The sequence below is a fragment of the Taudactylus pleione genome, unplaced genomic scaffold (assembly GCF_031769625.1).
Source record: "Taudactylus pleione unplaced genomic scaffold, aTauple2 ptg000995l, whole genome shotgun sequence".
NCBI lineage: Eukaryota > Metazoa > Chordata > Amphibia > Anura > Myobatrachidae > Taudactylus > Taudactylus pleione.
This window is the reverse complement of record NW_028285396.1, coordinates 442,820-458,835: the sequence shown is the minus strand read 5'-3', so window position 1 is coordinate 458,835 and position 16,016 is coordinate 442,820. Positions and strand designations below refer to the sequence as shown.

General features: G+C 48.7%; 1 protein-coding gene across 6 annotated transcripts in view; it reads left to right on the top strand.

Annotated features, from left to right (window-relative positions):
* The window catches only part of ARMC9 (armadillo repeat containing 9), a 185,628-nt gene that overhangs the window by 151,728 nt on the left and 17,884 nt on the right, over positions 1 to 16,016 (top strand). For all 6 annotated transcript variants that reach the window (XM_088460934.1, XM_088460937.1, XM_088460935.1 and 3 more), the window contains 3 exons: positions 5,532 to 5,671; positions 5,838 to 5,914; positions 7,209 to 7,283. In XM_088460934.1, coding sequence (XP_088317060.1) covers positions 5,532 to 5,671; positions 5,838 to 5,914; positions 7,209 to 7,283 — 292 coding nt within the window. The remainder of the gene's footprint in view (positions 1 to 5,531; positions 5,672 to 5,837; positions 5,915 to 7,208; positions 7,284 to 16,016) is intronic.

Genomic DNA, 16,016 nt, shown 5'->3' with positions numbered 1-16,016 from the left:
CAGTGGCCGCTGGACGCGCCTGGCATTTTGGGACTTCCAGAATGCAACGGGGGGGTGCTGCACTGTGGGAGGGAAGTGAGGGTGGGGACACCTCGACTGCGCCCTGGGCAATAGCCCTGCTTACCTGCCCCTAGAACCGCCACTGATGGCCTGCTATGTCATTTACTAAGTTACTCAGTCCCGAAAACCAAGGCCATCTTGTGCCATTTACATTCATCCTATGCCACCTTGGCTAGCATGAACGTATTAGTTATATATTGTCATGGCATCAACTAGGTCACCTAGGGTTAAACCAAATAAACCACCATGTGGGAATGATGTTCTAATTTCAGTGACACATCTAGTAGCCAAAACGTTCCAGAAGCACTTGGAACAGTTTGACGAGTCTACTTCAAAATCTATATAACAAAATAGGGGTACTACCTATGTAAAAGGTACAGATGAATTTGTTGAAATGTAACAGAGGAGGTGGTTCTGCAGGTGATATTCAGTGCACTATCCTAGACCTCCTCCCATAGGGCAGAGGTTCCCAAACCTGGTCCTCAAGGCTCCCCAACAATTCAGGTTTTAGAGATATCCATGGATGAGCACAGGTGGTTATCAAATTGACTGAGGTACTAATTAAGTCACCTGTGCTCAACCAAGGATATCTCTAAAACCTGAGCTGCTGTAGGGTATCCAGGTTCTTCTCAAATATTCATCAGGGCATCTGGGTTGAACTCGGTCAGCAAATTAAGAATACACAAACAAAATTATTTTTCTATGAGCGAGTGGGTGTGAGAGATTCATAAGAGAGGCATTCTGTATAACAGGTGATCCTGTATCAAATTGAGCCTTCAGTGCATGTCTTTACTGCAAGTACCAGAAGAACATCTTGTTGAGGACTCCAAACACACATCAAAGTTGATCGGAGGACTTTAGAGTGCCTACTGAATACAGCTGCCTAATTGAGACCACACACTCGACTGCAGCCAGAGGGTGCACCCCCCTCCCCACCCTTTCCCCTAGAAACAAATTTATTCATTGTAGTAGCCACCCAAGTGGAGTATTGAGAATGAACTCCACAACACCTGTCAATTTATGAATCGTGTTCCGAATTTTCACCACATGGTTGCATTCCAGAGGCTTTGTCTCCAAGCAGGGCCTGTAGAGGAGTGTGTCCCAACATTTCCTGAGTGACCAAGCAGTCAAATCCGTGTCCCCAACACCACCTACATCAGGTACCCCATTTGCGATGCATAATAATAGTCGGAAATGAGAAAGTGCCAATTCCCCCCGTGGGCTCTGTTCTGTACAATGTAGACAATTTTATCCTTGGCACTTTCTCACAGATTGCAAGTGGAAAAATATGCAAATGTCAGATTAAGTATTCCTCTTGTATATTTCCATGTGACGGACTCTGCTAAACCTGTGACGCCCATTTAGTATATGTGAGCACGGGGGTCATTCAGACCCGTTCGCGAGCAAAGGACGCTCGCAAACGGGTCGATGTTGCCCCACTGCGCATGCGCACGACGGAGGGAGCTCCGTCGTGCACATGCGCGAGACCCGGACTGCGACAGCCAAGCTGTCGCTCTGGTTCTCGCACCAAAGGGGGCGTGCTGTCGATGGTGATTGACAGCACGCCCCCTTTGGTAGGCGTGCCGGGGGCGTGGCGGCCAGACAGAGGCATTCCCATGGGAACGCCTACCGTCTGAAGCCGGCCCCACTGACATCACTAGTGATGTCAGTGGGAGTGATTTTGGCTCTGATAGAGCCAAAATCACTCCAGGGCTTGCGGAAGCGAGACCCTACCGCAGGGTCTCCGTCGCAAGCCCGATGGTCGCGATGGTCTTGACCATCGCGACCATCATCATGGACGCTCGCTATAGCTGTGGGTGGTCACCCACAGCTATACGAGCGTCCAGGAGGACGCTCCATTTTCATGGAGGAGGGCCCTGATTCAGAACGAGCGCTCTGGTCAGAGCGTCCGGCTCTGAATCAGGCCCACTGTTCACCTGAGCTGGTGGATCTGATATCTCCACTATCGGTCGCAACATCAACTCTCCGAGCAGCCCCTGTCTGGTGCGCAACCTCTTTTGTAACTTTCTCAAAATATGGCTGCTGTGGTGCTGCGAAAGAGAATGCACCCGTGACACTCTAATAACACGCCCATGCCACCTCCTCTTTTTCCAATGAATTTAAGTCACCTCCCAGTCTCCAACCTGAAATGCCAATCGATTGTAAAGCCATCTCAAATCATAGCGATGTTGTACACAAATGCGTATGCCATCGCACACATTAGTTCTCGCTCCGCTGTAAGGGTTCACTAGACTTTTCGCACATGCACAGTAGCAAATAATTGCTCAACTGTGCAAAGATTGGTACTGCGTGCACCTCTGAATCGGCCCCATAGTGATCAATCCGTCAGGAAACTCCTAACCGAGTAAACAACAAGGATTGTTGAAAACATGTAAAGAAGTTTTAGTTGGGCAGCCATCTTCACGTGGTTAATCCTAAGTCTCGCATGGAAGTGGCTACTGCTTAAGGTAGTCAATTTGGGGTTGGACATTAAGCAGTTGATTCTGAGTTGGAAGCAAAGCAAAAAAAAAAGCAAGTAACTCTGCACCTGGATAAACCATGTTGCAATATAAGAGATGCAAAGGCATTTATTATTCTTGCATGCAGGGCTGTTTTTGTATGTAGCCCACAAATGCTGGACATCTTTATTTTTACACTGCAACTTTGTGTTTGAAAACGCCTCTCTCAAATCTAAAGCTGGCCATACATGCTACAATTATCGGGGTGATCCGTCCGATATCCGCAGATCGCCCCATAATTATAGCGTGTGCGCGGGCGACCGAGGGTTAAATATTGCTTGGTCGGGCATGTCGGATTGTCCAGCATGCCCGTCCGATACGATATTTACCGGTAAACTGTCGGCCGCATCAGGCAGTGTATGCCCAGCCGCGGCCGACAGACAGACATTTCCTGTGTTCCTTCCCATAGAAGGAACAGGGAAATGTCTCCTCCCCCGGGGGCGGAGCGCAGATGTCGGCTAATACATTGTGAGAGAAATCTCACAGTGTATGCCGGCGACATCTGCGGCTGGCAGGCTGCCAGATAAAATGTCTGTCGGTCTGACAGACATTTTATCTTGCTGTGTATGCCCAGCTTAAATCTCTTTGCACATTTTACATCTGACCCGGTATGCGTTTATGATGCTGGCGGTCGCTATGCCACTACAGAATCCCGGCGAGGGTTAATTAACCTACGCCAAAAGACCGGCACCCGGCATCCTGATCGAAGGGATACGGGGCGTGGAGCGCGAACAGCCGCGGGGGCGGGAGGGTTTGGTTTAGGGTTCCGTGGGGGGACTTAGGGTTAGGCACCCCCCCCGGAAGGTTAGAGTTAGGCTTGGGGGAGGGAGGGTTAGGGTTAGGCACCCCCGGGGGACTTAGGTTTAGGCGGCGGGGAAAGGGGGGGTTAGGTTTAGGCACTTAGAGGGGGGATTAGGGTTAGGCATGGGGGGGGGTTAGTGTTAGGCACACTAAAGGAGGGTTAGGGGGTTCAGTTAGGTTAGTATTTACTTACCTTGTAGGCGATTGGGATTTCCTTCCAGGTCGGGCTGGCGGTATAACAAACCGATTCCATCTGACCCACCTGCAGTGCAGCATGATTTTGCCAATGTGCAGTTAATTGTTTTTTTTTTTTGCTTTGCTGCCAACTCAGGATCAGACCCTAAATTGCAAATATGCACCCATATCATTAGTTAGTTAGATATTCATTGGGAAGATACACCAGGAGAGGTCTGAATGGGACATTTTCTTTTCAGAGGGGGAGATGTGGGATTTATCCCAATTTATCTTCAGTCCTAAGAAGGAACCAAATGAGTTATCACGTTAAGCAACGCTTTAAGGCAGTTTCCTAAGGTCCTCAAGGCACCCTAACAGTTTAGGTTTTAAGGTTATTAATGGTAAAAAGTAGAGGCGTTTTAAGAGAGGAGAGGGCCCGTGTGCATACTCTGTGCAGATCCCTTCCTCTCTGGTGCGGATCTTCTGGAAAGTGGCACCCACGCCTTTTTCCCAGGGACCTCTCTACTGCGCATGCGAAAGTTACCAGGAAAATGGTTGCCGCCATTTACCCTGTGATTTTTGCTGCTCCACTGCGCCTTCCCGGGGCTCAGAGCAGCACTCTGGAGACTGCGTAGAGGTATGTATAACTATATATACAGTGGTGTATCTATAATGTGTACAGTGTGCGCGGGGCACATGGGCCCCCGGGTCCAGGGGGGCCCTCACCACACACCCTACACCCATATTATTTTAAACTTACCTGTCCGTGGTCCCGCGTCGGGTGTCGGCGCTGTTCAGAACACCAGAAAATTTCCGCCGCGGCCATTTTTCAGGTGTTCTGTGCATGCGCAGTAGACTCTAGGCACACTGTAGTGCCCGGAGTCTACTAATGCTCCGGTGACTATCCAGCAGCGTCACTCGGCTGCCAGCCACCGGGGAGAGAGGAGGGGGCCCCGCACGGGGAGTGCACACGGACCCCTCCTCTCTTAAGATGCCCCTGTATATATGGGTGCGGTGTGGGGCCCCCTGGACCCAGGGGCCTGTGTGCACCGCACACCTTGCACCCATTAATGATATGCCATTGGTAAAGAGCCATCTATCACAAAACAATTAAAGGTTTCAAGTGGCCAGGGCACATAGAACACGCTGTTTTGCTTTTACAACTTTATAGGCAAACCATCTACACCTGTCACCTTGCCATTCTGAAAGAAATAACAAAATATACCTTCTCCAACGTAAGCGGTGCAACAAATGTGGTTTGGGTGGTCCCATCTAAGTAGTCCAGCAGTTCCACTGGATTCATTTACATTTGCAAGATATATATCCAATTATAATAATGATAAAACACCTCAGTAATATCCAGAATCAGGACTTCTGTCTGGCTGATGTCATTTACAATTGCTGCAACCATTGCTCATTACTTAGTACAGTTTTTATCAACATGCAAATACAGGACATGTCTGATAACCACAATCGCCACATTTTATTACATGCTTTTAAGTATAACACACCATTGGATGTGTGACATCTTCTTACCCTGCACTATAAATCAGGGAATTGTCTTTCAGCTAGGACATTCTTACGCCATGATCATAGTATTCATAATACATACCTAGTTCTAACATCATCTATACCTTTTTATGTAGCTTTATAGTTTATAGGTTGTGCCATCATAGAAAGCAGCTTGCAATTTAAAATGCAAAAAGAGACCATAAAAACAAAGAGATAATATATATCTCAGTTCTATAATAGTCTTATATTGGTATTTCAGATGATTAATTAATCTGTTCCAAAAATATTTATACAGTTGGTAAGTATTCTGATACAATGCAACAAGCAGAAATCAGTATGCCAGAACTGCAAGGTTAACTAAGCAAACAGTTTTTGTAAAAAAAAATACATACCCTCCTTTTGACCAATACATGAATAAGTAGATCTATTTTTACTTTTTCACGAAATAAATGGCTTCTGTTCCAGGCGCTCTATGCAGTCGGCCATGATAAATGATGGTCTCATCTACTGGCTTATAGAAGAATTGGAGGACACGGAACATCTTTCTGACTATACAGTGGAGTACTCGGTAGCACTGCTCATGAACCTCTGCTTACGCAGTGCAGGTGTGTACATGTGTATCTGCAGAGACTTTGTGCTTACATACATCACTTCCTCAGTAGACTTGTTACAGATCTGGAATAAATGTGTGCTTGTACTGTATAAATGATTGTATCTGTTTGTATAAGATGTAACCAGATAACTGATCCTGTTAGTGTTTCCCTTGTTCAGGAAAGAAAATGTGTGCAAAAACCGCAGGCCGTGTTCTCAAAGTGCTGTCTGACTTACTTGGCCATGAGAACCATGAGGTATGTATCTTCTGAGAGACGATATATGGTCTCTCTGGGGCTAATTCAGTTTTGATTTTTTTTATGCTGTGTCTACTTACACAACTATGAGCAACTTGTCTTGTGCATTTTCACTTGCGAATGAATGGGTATAACTGGGCCAAGTGTTCTGAGGGGTTGGGTACGGGATGCCGGCGCTTGGGATCCCAGCGGTCAGAATCACGACGCCGGTATCTTGACAGGGTAACCCTCTCCCTACCCCTGACCCTCCTTCCCCGCTGCCTATACCTAACCTCCCCCCAGTGCCTATACCTCCCCGCATCCTAAACCTATCCCTCCCCCCTTAGTGCCTAACCCCTAACCCTCTCTCCCCGCTGCCTAAACCTAACCTCCCCGCACCCTAAACCTATCCCTCTCCCCATTAGTGCCTAACCCTCCTCCTAGTGCCTAACCCCTAACCCTCTCTCCCCACTGCCTAAACCTAACCTCCCCCCAGTGCCTATACCTAACCTTCCCGCACCCTAAACCTAACCCTGCACCTAGTGCCTAACCCTCCTCCAACCCCAGTACTTACCATCAGGATGCCAGCGCCGGAATAGCGCTGCCATCCTGACTGTCGGTATTGTGACCGCATCCCCCTTGTGAGGACATGTCATGGCTGTGTTGGCAGAGTTGCAGGAAATCCTGAGTTGAGCATATGTTAAGATCTGTATGATTTCGGGGTGGATCTCTTGCAGCAAAGATAGGACTTGTGCAAATGCATGGTGATGGCTACTTCTGCAAGCAGATGGATGGGGGCGGTGCAGCTACATTGATGCATGCAGACCAGCATTTATTTCCATGCATGCACTTGTGAGCCACTTGGGTACAACTCTGCATGAGCTCAAAAGTGCGATTTACTTGAAGCAAACCATGCAGAATCACAGTGTGCGCATTAGTGCCTGTTTGATCACAAAGCACATAGCAAAGGCCATGCCTGTTTTCAGCTATAGAAAGTGTCCTATGCAGCTGCTCCTCATGACCATATGTGAGCAAGTTGTGAGTGTGTAAGCTGACTATAAGAAAAAATCTTCACTTCTTAGTCTGCCTGCTACCACTTTAGTACCCTAAATTTACTTCTACTTTCCAATACTTCTAAAATACTGCTTGTGTGATGTACATTTATGCTTTGGATAAATGAGGAGAGTACATCAGGACTGTCTATATGTCAGTAGTCACATTTGTACATTTAATATTAGTAGAACATTTCTGACATGTCTCATCTGTCTGTGCTTCCTTTGCAAATAGTTCTGAACTTGATGTTTGCACTCCACAGATTCGCCCTTATGTCAATGGAGCACTCTATAGCATCCTTGCTGTTACATCTATACGAGAAGAAGCCAGAGCCATGGTGAGATAGAAATAAAAGAGACTTAGGGTCTGATTCAGCAAGGAACGCAGTTGCAAAGATGCACGCAATTGGTCGATTGTTGCGATCTGCGTATGCATTGCAGTGAGCAAACTAGCAATTGCGATGGACACTGCGTTTGCAGAGGCTACACAGTCCCAGAGCAGAGTGATTGACAGGGAGTGCCATTTGGGGGGGTGGTCGGGTGAACGCAGACGTGCCAGTGCGTTTCAACATCGTTTGCATGGGCGTGCATAAATTATCCCCTGCGATACCTGACGCCTCCTGAGGTCTCATAGCGTGCACAGAAGTTAGCAATTCCTGAGTGAGGTCTGGGCTTCCATAACTGTATGCATGGGTCCGATGTTACCGATTGTTTTGCTATGTTTCCCTACTATACGGATGTGAGTAAGGGGCTGTGGGCATCATTATGTCAGGCTGCATACGCAATGTGAATGCACACATTTAAATAGCACCGCTAATATTAGCAACACAGTTGTGTGCGTATAAGCATAATAGCGATCCCTGCCGAATCAGGCACCTAGGCCCAAATGTAATAGTCTGCCTGTTGCATGCAGTAACGAGATTTTGACGATATATGGCCTGATTCAGCAAAGAACGCACGCACTTGGCCGATGTTATTGCGCTGCACATGCGTATCCTTCGCACTGCGCGTGCGTGAACTAGCTAGTGCGTTCAGGTTATGAAATGCAGACTACACTCAGTGTGTACGTGGACCCTTCCGATATTGATTGACAGGAAGTGCCGATGTTTACGCTATCTTGCGTGCTGATCAGGCTGTGAGTAAAGGGAGATGGGCGGATTAATATGGGGCTGGGCGTCTGCATCTTGTGCTGCGGTCTCCATGCGTATGCAGTGATTAGCATATTCTCGCAACAGACGGGTGCGTGCGTCTGCATCCGTGCGTTCCCTGCTGAATCAGGCCCATAGCCTCCAGATTTAAAGCACCATTTTTTTTCAAAAGGCAAAACCTCAACTTTGCTGAAATCTTGTCGTTGCCCGCAAATTGCAGACTATTACCTTGGGCCTGATTGTTTGTTGTGTACAGTAGAAAGAGAGTTTTAGTTCCTAAAATGAAAAGCACAGCCAACTTTAATATTTTGGTATCTGGTAGAGGAGGGTGAACCATATTGTCTTTTTTTTTTTGTGTGTGTGTATTGAAAGTAGGAACTGTGGTTAGTCTGAAACCAACACGTGTTGCTGAGTAGTCTATCGATTTTTGTTAAAGTCTCTGTTAAAGTCTTCACATCCTTACTCAAGGTCTTTTATCAAGATAGAAAAAACTTTTTACATTTTTTGTAATAAATGTAAGCTTTCATGACTATGTGTGGTATATAGACTAGCTTTCACTCGGCGTGCCAAATCTTCTGTGTTTTCCGAGCGCCTTTTTGTCCGCACACAAATACACAAGTGTCACATATCAAATGAATCGGAGCAGTCTCCTGCTGCATCCTAGTCGCATCGCATTGCGACTGAGATGCATTTTCTGGAAAAAAATGCGCTCGGTGCAAGCAGTCGCACGGGATCTGGCAACTCACTCACGAAGGCATCTTGCGTTGCATGGCGTATTGAAGCTAGGTGTATGAGGGCACATCTGTATCATACTTTTTAACCAGATTCTGTTCAATCAGAGAAAGTTATTATACAAATTTTGTTCCCTGAATGTAATCACCACCACTTACTATCATTACAGCTCACAGCCTTGTAAAGCTGACATTATAAAACTGAAGTTGGTACACAACTCCAAAATATCACTTAAACTTGAATCCATGTGTCATCCATTTAGTTTAAAACCATTGCATTACACTTTTGACAGCTATTAGAGCTGAAATTTATTTTCACATTGGTCTACTTTTAGAAAGACCTACTGATCTTCATTATGGTGCACACACATTATTTCTCCCAATGCAATGACACCTATGTGGCACAGAGAGTAACTTCACATACAGACCATTTAGATATATGATCATTGAAACGTAGAAATAACTATCATTATGTGTGTGGGCAGACTGAGCATACATAAGGAAGTCATTTGTACATTCTTCATATAGTTTACAGTTGGAGATGTAGATTGTTGTCTGTTTCTACAAATAGTTAATTGTCAGAAGTACTTCTGAGAAGTTATTTTCTACATCAGGGTCCATAGGGTATCCAAAGGATACCTTGGGGGTTTAGGTGATGACATCAGGCATCGGGCACTATAGAGTTAAGTTTTCAGCCTCCCAGGATGCATCAGGGTCCCCTCCTATACCCCGCCCCCGAGCCAAGGCATCCCAGTTTCGTTGGTGCCCGGCTCGGAGTCGGAGCACATGTCTAGAGGGGAGCTTAAAGCCCCTGAAGCTTTCTTCAAAATTCGGCAGCTGTGGCTGCACAGCTGGGAGTACAACATGGACAGTCAGTACTGACGTCCATGCGGTCTCCCCTTCACCCCGCAGGTACCAGAATGCCGGTACTGATCCGGGGATGCTGGTAAGTATCTGGGGTCACGGCTAGCGGTGACCCCAGATGCTTCGGACCGTGGCCGGATCCAAGGGGGACAGGTAAGCAGCGGAGTCTCGCGTTGGGTCCCCGCTGAGCACACGGTCCAGAAGTCCCCAGGCAGTGGGCTGCCTGGGCACTGGCTGCACGTGGAGCCAGTCAAACAGCCTGCGCTTCCACTATACCCCAGGGACAGCGGGCCGCGGCTGAGCGGCAAGCGCTACGGCGTCCCGGGGGTTAATTTCATGCCAGGGGAGCGCGCCTTCCCTGTTAACAGCCGGCGTCTCCCCTGCTGCACACGGTCCTCTCTGCACAGCTGCCGATTGGTCTTGTGGCAGCGCTCCTCCTCCAGGCCGGCCCCCTCTCTGCTCCTCGGTGGCCATCTTTGTAGGGTGGTGAACGCTGCTGGTAGCTGAGTGCGGCATCATGGTCTGGGTCCCCCCTGCATGCCTCTCCTCCGATTACAGGTCTGTGTATGCAGCGCTGTGTCCTACCAGACTCTGTGTCTGTGTAGTTGAAATCAGCACTGATAGTGCAGGGAATTGATTTTTTGCATTGTATGTGACTACTGCTAGCGCTGCTGCCTGTACTTTCTTTTTCTACTGTCAGCCATTTTTCTGTCCCTGCTCTTACTCTGCTAAAGCCCTTGCAGTGTGGTGATTGCAGGGTGTTTCTCCCACTATACTAATAAGTATCAGTGAGAGGGGTCACATACTTTCCATCATGTCTGAGAGTGATTTTCCTCTCCAGCTTATGTGTACTAAGTACAATGTACCTATAGCGGAGGGAGAAGGTAACGCGGAGGTCAGCAGTGTTATTTATTGGCATGGCCAATTACTGTCACGGCTCCAGTACAGGAACCTCCCTGGGCTTGTTTCGCTAAGGCGCTTACAAGCCTAGTGGGCCAGTTAGCTCCTCCACCTGCGTTTTCCCAGATGGAATTGTCCCAGCAGTCAGTGGTGTCGTCACCCATGCAGGGTTTCCTGAGACAACTGATGGTACCCCACAGTCTCCCTATTTCCCCTCCCCAGGTCTCTCAGGAGCTTGCGTGGGTTAATTCACTGACAAGTTCTGTACAGCATTTGTCGGACGTGTTACAAGGGGAGTCTGTGTTGCGGCCACATAAGCGGCCGGTGGCGTCTCTGTCTACTCCTTATGAGGATGACGACGTGAAGTCCGATTATGGGGATATTCTGGATCTATCTGACCAAGAACCTCTCCGTACTAAAGAGTCGGACGCTAAGTCCAAGGTTTATATTCCTGGCCTTATTCGGGCGGTCCGCACAGCTTTAGTTATTGAGGATGACGATCCTCCGGTGTCCAAGTCCAAATATGCCTTTTTTAAGGATATTAAGGGTGACGCCACAGTGTTTCCTCTTTCGGGTCAGTTAGTAGACCATTTAGAGGAGGCGTGGAAACACCCTGGTAAACGGTATCAGCCTCAGAGGTGCTTAGCGGTGGCTTATACGTTTGCGGACAATTATTTTTCTAAGTGGGAATCCCCTCCACAGGTGGATTCTCATGTGAGACGCCTAGTCCGAAGTGCCACATTGCCCATGCCCTCCATGTCCTCCTTGAAAGATGCTACGGACCGCAAGGTGGAGATCTGCCTAAAGTCCATTTATTCCCTCACGGAGGGGGGGCATCCAGACCGGCTATGGCCGTATGTTGGGTAGCCAGAGCTATGGAGTACTGGGCTGATAGTTTGGAGGCGTCTTAGTTTGGAGGCGTCTTTGGATTCCGACTGTTCGGCTGAACAGGCCGAGTTGGTAGGCAATCTCCGGGATTCGGCCACTTACATCAATGAAGCGGCCTTGGATATCAGTATCCTCACATCTTGGATTTCTTCAGCAGCTGTTGCTGCACGTCGCACCCTATGGTTGCTATCTTGGAAGGCGGACGCTGATTCTAAAAAGGGCTTAGAAGCTTTGCCTTTTAATGGAGAAGTCCTATTTGGTCCGGATCTAGACAAAATTGTAGCCACACTGGCGGCAGCCAAATCTGCATGTCTCCCGTCGGCTGCGGTCCCTTCCAGTTCGGGTACGTCGTCCTTTCGGCCTTACAGGGCCCAGGGCAGGCCTAAAGCACAGTCTTTTCCCCGACAAGCTGGCCCCAAGAAATCGGCCAAGCCCAGGAAACAGGCCTGGAGTACCAGACGTCCGGCCCCTAAGTCAAATGACAAACCTGCGGCCTGACGGTCCGGGCCTCCCTTTGGGGGATCCCAAAGTGGGAGGCCGCCTGCTGCAGTTTGCTCAATGTTGGTCGGTAACCACGACAGACAATTGGGTTCAAGAGGTGGTTACTCACGGGTATGCCCTCTCCTTTCGGCACAGGCCCCCATCCCGATTCTTCCATCAGACCGGAACAAAGCCATGGAACTACGGAAGGTTTTGCACACTATGCTCCAGGCTGGAGTTATAGTGCCTGTTCCATTCTCCCAGAGGGGCCAGGGTTTCTATTCCAATCTATTTTTGGTGCAGAAACCCAATGGGTCGTACCGTCCGATTCTCAACTTCAAAGCCCTCAACAAGTCCTTGTGGGTGCCGCGGTTTCGGATGGAGACTCTACGGTCCATCATTCTGGTGCTGGAACCTGGGGATTACATGGTGTCGTTGGACATACAGGACGCTTACCTGCATGTCCCTATTCTCTTGCGTCACCAACAGTTTCTCAGGTTTGCAATCCGCAACGATCACTTTCAGTTTCGGGCGTTGCCTTTTGGCCTGGCGACAGCACCACGTGTGTTCACCAAGGTTATGGCGGTCATGGCGGCGTTCCTGCGGCTGCAGGGAGTCCACATGTTGCCGTACCTAGACAACCTTTTGTTGGTAGCAGGGTCTCCAGAGCTCCTTCTACGCCACTTGGATCTGACGATTGCAGTACTGCAATGGCACGGCTGGTTGATAAACTGGCAAAAGTCCACCCTGATCCCGTCTCAGAGGATTCTGCACCTCGGACCCTTATTGGACTCCAGTCAGCAGCGGATCTTTGTAACGGGAGAAAAGATCTCTGCCTTGCAGTTGAGGGTGTGCAGTTGTCTGCAGAGTCGCCGTGTGTCTCTACACTCGGCGATGAGGTTACTGGGCTCCATGGTGTCAGTATTGAACATGGTGGAATATGCCCAGTTTCACTCCAGACCTCTACAGCAATTGATCCTGTCCAAATGGAATGGACTGCCTCAGAGTCTAAAGTCCCAGACGATGGTGCTCACTCCGGAGGTTCGCCTGTCCCTTGCCTGGTGGTTGCAGACGACCCATCTTAACAAGGGTGGTCCGTTTTGGGTGGCGAACTGGGTCCTATTGACAACGGACGCCAGCCTTCGGGGCTGGGGAGCGGTCATGGGTCCACGCTTGTTCCAGGGCAGATGGACTCAGGCGGAAAAGGAGCTTCTGATAAACATCTTGGAACTCCGCGCCGTTTTCAATGCTCTCCAGCAGGCACAGCGGGTTCTCCAAGGTCACCCCGTGCAGGTCCAGTCGGACAACGCCACCACCGTGGCCTACATAAATCAACAAGGAGGAACCCGAAGTCGGGCGGCACTCGTAGAGGTGTCCCGCATCCTGTTCTGGGCGCAGCGCAATCTCCCGGCCATAGCAGTATTCATCCCGGGAGTTCTCAACTGGGAGGCGGACTTTCTCAGTCACCAGGACGTTCATCCGGGGGAGTGGTCTCTGCACCAGGATGTCTTTCAACTTCTGGTGGACAGGTGGGGTCTTCCAGAGATCGACCTCATGGCGTCCATCCAGTGTTTGCTTATCTCTTTCCTCCGTTTTCCCTTCTCCCACGGGTAATCCGGAAATTCAAACAGGAAGGAGGGACGCTCCTGTTGATAGCTCCCGCGTGGCCCAGGCGGCACTGGTTCTCAGACCTTCAGGGTCTGTCCGTGGACAGTCCTCTGCGGTTGCCGCTATGACCGGACCTACAGTCACAGGGTCCTTGTCTTCACCCGGACCTGACTCGGCTGTCTTTGACGGCGTGGCTGTTGAGACAGCCATGTTAAGGTCCAGGGGGTTTTCCAGCTCTGTAGTACGAACTATGCTAAGAGCTCGGATGCCTTCTTCTGCAAGAATATACCATCGTGTGTGGCATACGTTCTTCCAGTGGTGTCGGCCAAGAGGTTATGCACCTCGGGAGTTCCGTCTGTCTAGAATGTTAGCTTTCCTACAGGCGGGACTAGACCATGGGCTTCGCCTTGCTTCTCTGAAGGTGCAGGTGTCTGCCCTGTCCGGCTGGTTCCATCGTAGGATGTGCACCTTTATGCAAGGTGTTCTTCGAATTCAGCCGCCATTTGTTCCACCGGTGGCGCCTTGGGATTTAGCTGTGGTCCTGAGGGCGCTCCAGGGACCGCCGTTTGAACCACTGGGCTCAGTGGACCTTAAATGGCTGACAGCTAAAACAATTTTCCTTCTGGCCATCGCTTCGGCCAGACGTGTTTCTGACGGGGCTCTATCCTGTAGACCCCTTTCCTGATTTTTCATGGGAACAGGGCAGTGCTGCGCACTCGTCCTGAATTTCTTCCCAAAGTTGTTTCACGTTTCCATATCAATGAGGAAATCGTTGTGCCTGCTTTTAACTCACCCGACCTTTCAGTGGGTGAGGCCACTTTGGACGTTGTGCGGGCCTTAAGGATTTATGTTGACTGCACTTCCTCGTTTAGGAAGTCGGACACCTTGTTTGTCCTCTATGGCTTCCGTAAAAAGGGTTGGCCTGCTTCAAAGCAAACTTTGGCAGGTTGGATTCGTATGGCAATTTCAGAAGCTTATCTTCATGAAGGCCTTCCGGTTCCATCCTCTGTGAGGGCTTCCACTAGGTCTGTGGGTCCTTCGTGGGCAGCTCGACGTGGTGCCTCTGCAGTCCAGATCTGCAAGGCTGCCACATGGTCCTCTGTCCATACCTTTGTGAGGTATTACGCGTCTGACACCTTTGCCTCTCAGGATGCTTCCTTCGGGCGGCGGATTCTCCTTTCAGCACAGGAGCGTCCCCACCCTTGAAGGATACTGCTTTTGGACATCCCCAAGGTATCCTGTGGATACCCTATGGACCCTGATGTAGAAAATATGAGATATGGTAAGAACTTACCCTTGTTATCTCTATTTCTACGAAGTCCATAGGGTCCCACAGTACTCCCGCCCTGTCGCACCTGTGCTGCAGATGGGCTTTACTCTGGTCACCGGTTTTTCCGTCTCCCTCTGGTGAGAATGTGATTCTTGTGTGTGTCCAGATCTTTTTTCTCTCTCTTCCTTCTCCTCCTCCGGCCTATGGCTTGGTACGTAACTGAGATGCCTTGGCTCGGGGGCGGGGTATAGAAGGGGACTCTGATGCATCCTGGGAGGCTGAAAACTTAACTCTATGGTGCCCGATGCCTGACGTCATCACCTATACCCCCAAGGTATCCTGTGGAACCCTATGGACTTCGTAGAAATAGAGATAACAAAGGTAAGTTCTTACCATATCTCATATTTTAATGACATTTCATAGAATCATTTCCTATGTGTCTACCTTAACCACACAGGCAATGATGTGTGGTTTAGATCCTTTCTAGTAGCATACCTGTCAATAGTTGTTTGGTTCTTTCTAGTAGCATACCTAGTCCTTTGGTCCTTTCTAGTAGCATATCTAGTCCTTTCTAGTCCTTTAATCCTTTCTAGTAGCATACCTAGTCCTTTGGTCCTTCCTAGTAGCATACCTAGTCTTTTCTAGTCCTTTGGTCCTTTCTAGTATACCTGGACATTTCATAGAATCATTTCCTGTGTGGCTACCTTAACCACACAGGCAATGATGTGTGATTGAGGTCCTTTCTAGTAGCATACCTGTTTACAGATGTTTAGTCCTTTCTAGTAGCATACCTGTTAATAGTTGTTTGGTCCTTTCTAGTAGCATACCTGTTAATAGTCGTTTGGTCCTTTCTAGTAGTATACCTAGACCTTTGGTCCTTTCTAGTAGCATACCTGTTAATAGTCGTTTGGTCCTTTCTAGTAGTATACCTAGACCTTTGGTCCTTTCTAGTAGCATACCTAGTCCTTTCTAGTCCTTTGGTCCTTTCTATTATACCTGGACATTTCATAGAATCATTTCCTGTGTGGCTACCTTAACCACACAGGCAATGATGTGTGATTAAGGTCCTTTCTAGTAGCATACCTGTTTATAGATGTTTAGTCCTTTTTAGTAGCATACCTGTTAATAGTTGTTTTGTCCTTTCTAGTAGCATACCTGTTAATAGTTGTTTGGTCCTTTGTA